The sequence below is a fragment of the Arachis ipaensis genome, chromosome B01, assembly GCF_000816755.2.
Source record: "Arachis ipaensis cultivar K30076 chromosome B01, Araip1.1, whole genome shotgun sequence".
Classification (NCBI taxonomy): domain Eukaryota; kingdom Viridiplantae; phylum Streptophyta; class Magnoliopsida; order Fabales; family Fabaceae; genus Arachis; species Arachis ipaensis.
The window spans coordinates 3319020-3330222 of record NC_029785.2 but is presented as its reverse complement, the minus strand read 5'-3'; the positions used below and the strand labels follow the sequence as shown (position 1 = coordinate 3330222).

General features: G+C 29.1%; 1 protein-coding gene across 1 annotated transcript; it reads right to left on the bottom strand.

The window, feature by feature from the left end:
* LOC107644425 lies at nt 1606-2736 on the bottom strand (the record flags this gene model as incomplete). The annotated part of the gene is made up of 1 exon (XM_021106875.1): nt 1606-2736. A coding segment is annotated over one exon (522 nt), but the record flags the coding sequence as incomplete, so codon positions are not given.

Here is an 11203-nt window from a genome sequence, read left to right as displayed (position 1 = left end):
CGAAAATTATTAGATAAAAATTTAATTAAATTATTTAACGATTTTTATTTATTAATTTTACGTAAAATTGATATGAATTTTCACAATATGATATTGTTAGTATTTTTTTTAGTATACGTGTGCAAGTGTGTAACTGTAACGATCACCATATATTTATGGTTTACGAATAAAATGCGTTCAAATTAACGATTTTGTTGGTTAATATATTATTTTTTTTATGTTTTCTTTTTATTCTTTTTATCTGCATATAGTTCGGAGTTTCTTTTTTAAGGGACTAAAGTTTGTGAGATTTTGATTTTTAATTGTATCTTTCATTACGATAAGATAAGAATTAATTTGTAGCGAATTAAAATTTTATTTAAAAATTTATTGTTAATTAATAAATTGCTATATGCACAAAATATAGATATTAAATTATCATAATTTTGTGTCAATAAGATTTTTAAAAAAATCATGTTAGATTCATCTTTTGGCTGTCTAAATACTGGACCCATGATTATTTTCATTTCATTTCAATAAACGAAATAAATCATTAATTTTAGAAAAAAAAAGTTTGTGAGTCTTCATTTTTATTATTGAAACCTAATTTTAAATTCAATTCGAAATGAGACGTCAAAAGTGGCAGAGATTTTTGACAATTATTTTTTGGTAAACGCTACAGTACTGTTTCTAAAATAAAAAGTAAATTATCCTTGAGATATATATAGTATTTATAATTACAATTAAATTAAATATTAATTATAATAATTAGATATATATTTTTTATTTTTCTTTTTTTTTATGATTATTTAAATTTAGTTTAGCACCATTAGTTTATGGTGGTGGTGGTGGCTATTATTACCGAAAAAATTTCTTTGTGATGAACTCACAAACCCATCAACAAGGTGCATACGTATTTAGCTTGTTACACGTGGTAACATTTATACTACCGACGTACGGAGAATCTTTGTTACATAGGCACAACTCCTTTCCAACCTCAACATACACCCACTGCGCCTCATCCACCCTCTTATGCTCGGAGTTCACTATCCACAAAATTTTTGTCTCATGAAAGTGATTAAATTTTTGTGCATAATTGTCAACTCATCTTGCAAATCCTATTGTTTGCAATTGAATTCAACTTGATCTCCACCTCATCGACAACAATGTCTTTAATTTCATGAGAATCCGAATCTACCATCCCTTGAAACTTGTATTTAACATCATCAACAACAATGTCTTTAACTGTGTTTATAACTTGAGGATCTGAAAAATCTTTTCAAATGTCTTTATGACTTCTATTATCACAGACTATAAGCTCTTCTCTACCTTTAAGTCCATCAATTGCATTTGTAAAGATCTCTTCCACTTTATAAAACTTATTTAGTGAATCACTTTCAATATATACATTATAAGAGATAATTTACCTTTTATTTTAAAGAAAGTATGATAGAATTCACCTTATTCTTTTATTCTTCCAACTTAAATATGAAAAAGAGTGATACTACAAATTGGTCTCTATTAATTTTTACACAGGATGAATTTCTTTTATTCACTAATGGTTAATGGGCGAATTAAAGGTTAAAATTAAAAAAAAAAACACACACACACACTTTATGTGTACCATTGTTGGCAACCATATATTTTTACATTGGAATTTATTAATCAAGAAAAGCTAATAAAACTAAACATATATACAAACAAAGCACGGTGACATTACATCCACAAATGATAGGACGTGGCATATGACGTGGTTAATTAATGTGATTGCATATATAACCACCCATAATTTCCACAAGACCATAACTAGAATCAAACAGAACATATAAGATAAGATATTAAAACAACTGACTAGATCACACTCACTACTCACTCACTCTTTTAATTTGGTACCTATATGACTCAATACATTTTCAACATGACACTATGCTGGCAAAGAGCATAGTATGTTCAGTTCTGAAAACCTAACAAGGGTTTTCCATTATTAACATGCATCATATACAGTGATTTCGACATTAATCGAATTAGTATTCAAATGCCAACAAACATTTGAAAATGAGGAATGATAGGGCCAGCAATTTTTATGATTTGTAGCTATCAAATAGCTATCAATGATAGTTTTAATGGTGTGAGATTGGTTTGAGATTTCATCCAATGACTCACTTTTCTTTACTAGTTATATGCTGGCCAGAATTTAACAAAGTTGCTGGCCCCTAGACTTTTCCTTTGAAAATACTAAATTGTTAGAATGAGTCCAGGTACGGACTCATCCGAAAGAGTGCTTTTCCAAATGCTAAAGCATTTAGAGGCATTTTGCACTGCCTGTGATGGTGACGTGGCAACACCAAGTTGAGTCACTGTTAGGGCAGTGTTCACATATTCTCTAACTTGAGTGATGACACCATTTTCATTAACGGTCCATGCGTGCACCCACCAGATTAAATTGGTCTCGTCGTACCCTTCGGCCACAACAACTGAGCCGAACCCTACGACGAGATCAGGAACCAAAGACGGTGGCGATGGTGAGGATCCAGTCAGCCATGGAACCAAGTGGTGGCGATGGCATGGTGGTCCATGGAACCACCACTCCAAGTCTTGAGCCACAAGCCCATAAAGTGTTTGTGTGTCTTTGGAGGTTAAGGCTTTGTAGAAGTCCCTCACCACTCTTTTGTTTCTTTCCCCTAATTGCCCTAGGCATGCCTTTGACTCTGAGTTTGCCAGCTCCGAATTACCGAAAAGGGTAATTTGGGGTATTTGTTATTTTTTGCTTCAAATAAGGGAAAAATTAAAGAGCTATATATGGATATGTTAGTGTTAACTGAGGAAAATGGAAGTGAGTGAAGAATGGGAATGTGAGGATACTTATATATAGGGGTGGAGGTGAGATTGACTATGGAAAATGTTTGGGGTTTGCATGGACAAGGGAGCCACTCCTTATGAAAATAATTAATTATTGAATTTTTTAAGCTTCTTGCAATGCCATTTAGTGGTTATGAATTATGATTAGGTTGATAGTTGATAGTTAGTTGAGGATGAAGGATATAGCCAACAATTTTCATATTAGGGGAACAGACAATTTTTATTATTTAACTAGAATGTTTGTCACAATAATATATATGATATAGTGATGGAGTAAATATGAAGTAAATTATAGTCACCTTCTTTAAAAGCTATATAAATTAGCATTGGCGTGTGTCTTAAGTGTTTGGTTTTAATTATGTTAAGTAATTGAAAAAATATAGGTTACCAACATATTATCTGTCAACTTCTGCCAACTCTTATTTATAATTGTGTTTCATGGAAGTGTGTTCGTGGATGTGTCTAATAATTAATATATTTTAAATACATATATATAAAGACATATCTAGAAAATATATCTATAAAGACACTTCTATTAAACACAGCTATAAAAAGACATTTTTATTAGACACATCTACGAACACACTTCTATAAAACACAATTATAAATAAAAGTTGGCAGAAGTTGACAGATATGCTGTTGGTAACGTAGCGAAACCGAAAGTAATTTGTCTCTATAATAAATGACTCGTGGTAAATTATTGACAATGCATGCATCTAGTGGTAAATGAAAACCAAACCAAAAAAGGAAGGTTTTTTTTTTCTTTGATTAACAACCAAAAAAGGGGATTTTTTTTTTAAGAATTATGGTATGTATACATTAAAATCAGCCACCAAAGTCAGCCACCAATATAAAATACATATTGGAATACAAATATATATTGAAAATAAATTAAACCACATATATATTTATATACAAATATATTGGTGATTAATTTTAATGACTGATTTTGATATCTAAATTATGTATTTTTTGAAATAAAATATTTAATTTATTTATTTAAAAAAAAAAACCAAAAAAAGGAAGCTTCCTTATTGTCACCTAATTCACTACTTTTAAGAATTTATCTTTAATTATTATTGGACTTATGTCACAAAGCACCTAGCTAGTGCAAGCCCCAACGACCTACTAACGTTTATTAGGTAACTTATTTATTTATTTATTATAAAATAGCTAATAACCTTTTTACTAACATAAGGCGACCTCATACTATTTATTTATTTATTAAAAAAATAGCTAATAACCTTTAACTAATAAACGTCAACGTTAGATTTAGGGATGACAATTGAGATCCATAACCGTAAATATCTGTGAAAATACTCAAATACGAAAAAGAAAAATCATCCATAAAAATAAAGATTATGACTCATAAATAAAGATTTGGAAGGGAGATTAAGACTCATAAATAAAGATTTGGAGATAAAAATTAAAAGATAGAGATTAAATTAAATTAAATTTTTGTATTATGTTTAGTGTAAATCGTATTGGACTGAGTTATATCTCAGTATTATGTTTGGTTTAAGATAAATATAAAGATTGAAAAATAAATTTAAAATTTAAAAAATTAAAGAAGAGTATTTAAATAAAAAAAAAAATAATTCATCTCCGTTTTTAAAAAATTTTAGTTCCCTATATTTTTTTTTTTTAGAATTATTGAAATGATTAAAATTTTATATTTTAAAACTTGAAATTTTTATTTTAATCTCTTATCACCAAACACAATATTAAGTATTTTAATTTCAGTTCTAGTCCCATAAAAACGAAAAGTATATTCACAATGACTCACATGAGATAAACAATTTATATATTTTTAGTTTGAAATATTTAATCATAATAAACAATTCAATATGTAAATAAACAAATTCCTATTCTAAAGTCAAATATTCGCTCACCGTACCATATCAAAAAAGCAAGGTTCAGAAAATCAGACCGGTCATCGAACCGTTCTAATCACTGGTTCACTGATTTATTGGTCTAATTGGTTCAACCGTAATCCAATCGAAAAAACCGTTTTAAAATAAAATAATAAATAAATTATAAATATATATCCTAAAATATAATTATAATCTAATATAAATCTTAAAATATCTTCTACCATATGATCTTATCAAAATACAAATTCAATTTTTTTTAAAACACTCTTAAAACATGTTTCTGAACACTTTTGTCATCATCATCTTCAACTTTACACTCATCACTCGGTTAAACAATTCACAACCCTAATTCTCTATGATTTCTTTTGGAAAAATAAAATTGTATTCAAGAAGAAAACCATAATGGTAAGTAATTGAGAATATTTGTTGACTTAGCACCAAGACATAAAATAAATATACATATAGGACAGTACCAAATAATCCAATTCTCAATTCCATGAATCATAAACAAAAGAGTGTCTAAAATATCCACATAATCAATCAAATTCAACATTAAAAAATATCAAAAATTAAATTTTGCAATTGAAAAAAATGAAATAATAAAGATAGGATTTTATACTCACAAATTCCCTTAATCTTGAACCATGTCTCAGCACAACCCAATTCAATTGGAATATCAAACTCAGAACTATCACTCTCCAAATTAAACCCATGTGACAAATTCTACAATTTCTCTCCACTTTGTGATTAGTATTACTAATAATATTATTAATAATATTAACATTGCCAACTAATTAGTGAATATCGGAACTTTAAACTCTCTTTGACTACAAGTTGTAACATGACCCAAATAATAAATTAACCAATTTAATTAATACACAACTCCAAACACAGCAAGTAATCTGCTTCATACACTTCTCAAAAGTGGTCCCAAATCATTTGCAATAACAGTGAATTATGCTTCATAAACAACTCAAATTGTCGAAATCAGAAACATGAAGCACACTATTTAGAATCTACAGAGTCATACCAATTTCAAGAAATACATAATTGGCACAATTTATCAAGCATGAAAAAACTAAGTTCTCAAAGAAAAATTTAAATTGAAAACAAAAACACAGCACAACAGTCAACAGAGCACAGCAGCAAAGAAGACACATAACAATTACATCACAATAGCAGTGAACAGAGCTAATCAATAATCAATTAATCATTCACTAATCCGTATAATTGCTGAAAAAAATAAAACAAAAAGAAGAACAAGCACTAGCAGTGAGTAGAGAAGCCATTGCCTTCTTCGATCTGAGCAATCTGGGCAGAGTATGTGAGAAAGTGGTTAAGCATGATGGACGATGGCGACTAGGCAACAAGCACGACGATGGACGGCAGCAGAAGCGCAGATGAGCAGAGGTAGACCAGACGACGAACGCTAAGCTCGACGACGAAGCTGTGATTGGAGTGAATAGGGGTTGGAGAGCTCAAGAACGACGACGGCGCGACGGACAGCGACACTGTCTCCCTCCTTGCCGCGGCGGTGGAGGCTACTGTAAGCTAGGGTTTCTTTTTGGGAGAAGAGAGCTTCGTTTGAGAGAGTGAAAGTTGAGAGGAGTTGGAGTAAACAGGAGTTGGAGAGCTCAAGAACGATAACGACAGTGTCTTCCTCCTTGCGGCGGCGGTGGAGGCTACTGCTAGTTTGCTAGGATTTTTGTTTTGGGGGAAGAGAGCTGCTTGAGAGAATGAGAGTTGAGAGGAGGCACTGAACGTCTAAAGGCTTCCCATTTTTTCTTTTTATCCAAAACGCGAAACAATACCATTTTAGAAAAACCGGCCGACTCTTGGTTCGATCCAACTGATCGGTTTTCGATCAATTCAGTAATTTTTAAACGATTTTGTAACTAGCAGTTTTATAGATTAAACCAAACCGTAAAAATATTTGATTTACGATTAAACCGATCGGACCGATCGGTCCAGTCCGATTTTCAGAACATTGCAAATATTACACATTGGACATTTTTATCAAGTAGCTGTTTCCTTTTTCGTACCAAATTAGATTAACATATCTAAATGTGGCTTAGATATTGGACTAATATCACCTTTATTAGCCAAGATCTGAGCGAAATAAATTCCAACTAATGTTATCGCTGTTAAGTATAGATTAGTCAGAATCTCATAATAATTCACTTGGTAGCATGTGAATAGTTCTCATATATATAGATGAATAATAAATAATACGAATACATATAATTAAATTGGGTTGGTTTAATAATTAATTTACTAATACACTTAAACAAGTGTTGGAAGTTCGAATTCTGTCTTGTGCATACATGCAACAAAAAAACGACGTGAATTAAAAAATTTGGTAAGATAATTTAGTATTTGTGTTGTTGATGGCCAAAATTACTAAAAATTACTTGTTCTAAAGAGTTTCTCTAAAAATAATAGTAACACATATATGAGAATAGCACTATGCATGCATATTTGAAAAAATATTTATATATATGAATGGTGTTATGTGCATAAAATTAAAGTGAATAGTATTATACTATTATTACGTGTAAATAATTAAATAATGACAAATACATTCAAGTGAATAACAATACTCAAGTTATTTTTACAATTTTTTGGAGAGTGTTGTAATTAATGAGGAAAAAATGTACATCATTTTAAAGTCTTTTTAATATACAAAGGAGGCCAGGTATATGTGAAGTGTCTACATACCAAAGATGAATTTACATTTAATATTAAAGTGTGACGGCAATTTTTCTAAATTAAATTATAATCTAAATTGTTAGTCACCATATTAATAATTAGGTAATTCACGAAACTCTCCAAATATAGTTTGAATTACTAATATATCTTTCAAGCTTGATAATTGTTTAGATTAATTAGTTAACTAATAGTTCCAGAAACATCATCATGTTCCACATTGTAATTAAACTAGTGCGCTACCGAAAGTTATGCGTTATCTAGAATTATTATTATTGCGTCACACTTGAAACATTGAAGAGTATACACACTATCTTCTCACATCTAAATAAACATTCAAAGGGACCGACCTTTGGTATTCATCAAAGGACACTTATCATTATGTCCTGAAGCGGAATAATAATGCATATATAACAACATAATAAGGGTTAAAGATTTAAGATAATGTTCGAATATAGAGTTATTTGAACAAGATTATAGAAAAATTTATAAGAAAGATGAAGTTGTTGTTGATTCTCTCATTTTAAGGTAGTATTTGTTTTGAAATACTGGAACGGAGACTAAAAAATTGGAATTCAGTATTATATTTATTGATCTAAAGACGGGTATTAAAATTTCAGTTTCTGTCTTTAAATTTTTAGTAGTTAAGTATTTTCAAAAAGTAAGAACATAGGTAGTGTTTGGTGGAGAGACAGAGACAGAAAGATTAAGACTGAGAGACAGAGACTAAGAGACAGAAATTGAAATAAATCTCAGTATTCTGTTTGGTGCAAAGTGGGAGACAGAAATTGAAACAAGAATAAAACTCTAATTTAATTTGCACAAAGGGTAAAATTGGAATTAATTAATTGAAATAAGGGTATTTTAGGTATAAAATGTTATTAAAATTTCGGTCTTTATCTCTAAAAATTTTAGTCCCATGTGTCTCTATTTTTTGGAGGTACTAAAATACTGAAATTTTGGGGACAGAGACAGAAAATTTAGTACCAGTCTCTAAACCAACAAACATGATACTGAGTCTCAGTACTTCAAAACAAACGCTACTATAGGGACTGAAATTTTTGGGGATAGAGATTGAAACTTTAATAACATTTTATATCTAATATATTCTATTTTAATTAATTAATTTCAACTTTATTCTTTGTTAAATTAAATTAAAATTTTATTCTTATTTCAGTCTCTGTTTCTTACTTTACACTAAATACAATACTAAAACTTATTTCAGTCAATCCAATTTTTCAGTTTCAGTTCAGTCTCTATCTCTCTTCTAAATACTATCTAAATAAATTTATAGGTCTCTTATAAGTTATTGGTTACTAACTTTTAAGTTCTAATCATTTTATAAATAAACACAATGAATAATGTGTATTGAAATCAATAACAAGGTCATGTCTACATGAATGCTACAGAAGTGCTCTTACATTAGCATCAACAATGCCAAAGAAATTAATTGTAAAAATGTTAATAAAATATGGGGAGCATATGCTATAAATTTTGTATGATGCACAAAATTTATTCTAAGCAGGAAAAAGATCGATCTTTCGATTAATAATTGTGACTACATTAATTGAGATTTAAGTGAAAAACTTTGTCAGCACAAACTGCTACAATAACTGGTCCCGCTAAATCACCAATAATACAACCTGAAAATAAAGGGGTCATATTTAAAACTATAGGGAAACGGAAAATAATAGAAAATCATCATTGTATGAATCAAAGAAATTCAATTCACAAGTGGTAATGTGAGAATGTTAGGGTTATAAATTTTAATTAGGCTTGGGTTAGTAAAATTTTATTTTTCGAAAATAATTTATCAAGGTTAGTTTTTGAAAAATAGTTTTTTAAACATTGTAGTAGTTATATTTTACCAAAATAATTCTTAATAAGTGCAAGCAATAATAATTATATTTCATAAAATAAATTTTAAAATTAAAAAAAATCATAATAAATATAAAAATAAAAATAAATTTAGATATTTATTAATATATGATATTATATTAGATTATTAATTTTAATAAGAACACAAGACAATTTTAAAAAATTTTACCTTAAGTATTTTTAAAAGTATCTTTAATTTTTAAAAAATGTTAGTACAAATACGTGGTCTTTTTTATTTATCAAATACAACGAAATGTTTGTGATTTTAAAAAGTATAAACATCTCATCAAAAACTTTTATCAAACCAAGCTTTTGGTTTTCGAAATAACACATGCGAATTATTTTAGTTTTAAAAAAGTTAGATAAGTTAAAATAATAATTTTCGCATACAAGTCAAATGAGTTGTTTAACATTATTTAAGTTAATTTCTCATAAGACACTCAAATAGCTAATTTAACTTACTTACATTTATTATTTACAAAAAGAATAAGTATAGACAGGGATTTATATTAGGGTTAGGATTTAAAATTTAAGATTAAAAAAATTAAAAAAACTAATTTGATATTAGCGAAAATTGATTTTCTAATTGAATTGCATGCTTTTTAGTGTTGATAATAATCTTACCAATCCACTGGCCAGTTGAAGGTTTAAAGAGGGTAGCACCAATTCCAGCCCCAATAGAGGCAAAAACAAGAGAGGCACTACACTTTACTGTTGCCACAAAAACCTTCTGCTTCAGTTGTCTAATTTTCTCACATTTTTCAATGTTATTATCATTTACTTTCTTGCATGGGCACATAGAAATACCAAATTGACATAATTTGCTTCCTATTTGGACAATCCATGATGCTGCAACTCCAAGTATGTACCCTACCACAAAGTCACAAACACTATTAGCACATAATAGTTTAAGTAAACAATTCAATTAATCAAACATTAGAATATACTAGTCACTTAATTGGTGCTATTAACATTATAATATACTAGTTATTAAGAAAAAAATTAGTTCATGGCCTAATTTAACCTTAAATAAATACAGAGAATTAATTTTTAATTAGTTAATATTAAGGTGGAAACCCAGGTGCAGTCGACTTCACGTGAAATTGATAGTTGAGAGCTGTTAGATGAAAATTTAGTCAAATCAGTCAAATAATCTAACGGCTCTCAGTTATCAATTTCATATGAAGTCGACTGCACCTGAGTTTTCACCTAATATTAATATTTTTTTAAGGTGAAAACTCAGGTGAAGTTGACTTCACGTGAAGTTGATATCTGAGAGCCGTTAGATGAAAATTTAGTCAAATCAGTCAAATCATCTAACGGCTCTCAAGTATCAACTTCACGTGAAGTCGACTGCACCTGAGTTTCCATCTTTTTTTAATTATAAAATTTAATTTTTTTTAGAGAACTTTTTATAATTTACGGTTTAAAATTTTAAAATAAAAAATATTTTAAAAAAATTAGTTAATATTACTCGAAAAAAGTTAATTCTTAAACTCTTTAACCTCTGAATGTTGTTCTGGTCACAGAGAGGAAGTAGACAAGAGTTGGCATTTTTCTTGCAGCCTTGCGAGTAGCTGATGCAGGAACATCTGATCATGAAAATCACACATAAATAAAATGCATGTAAGTGTATGTGTTAAACATTTTATTTTATTTTTGAAAGAAAAGAAGTATCATCTAGAAATAATTTGAAAGAACAAGCACAATATATACACTGTACCTTTAAGAAGTTTCCATGCCATTCTTCGAGAAAGATAATAGAAAGAGACTCTTTCTAAAATGCGTCTAGTTGTTAGGACAGTTACCTGTGTGATGATGAAGAATTCAAAATAAATCAACTTTTGAACCATCTTGCAAAAATTTTCTTGACAAAGCTAGACATAAATGCAATAGAAGACATCATA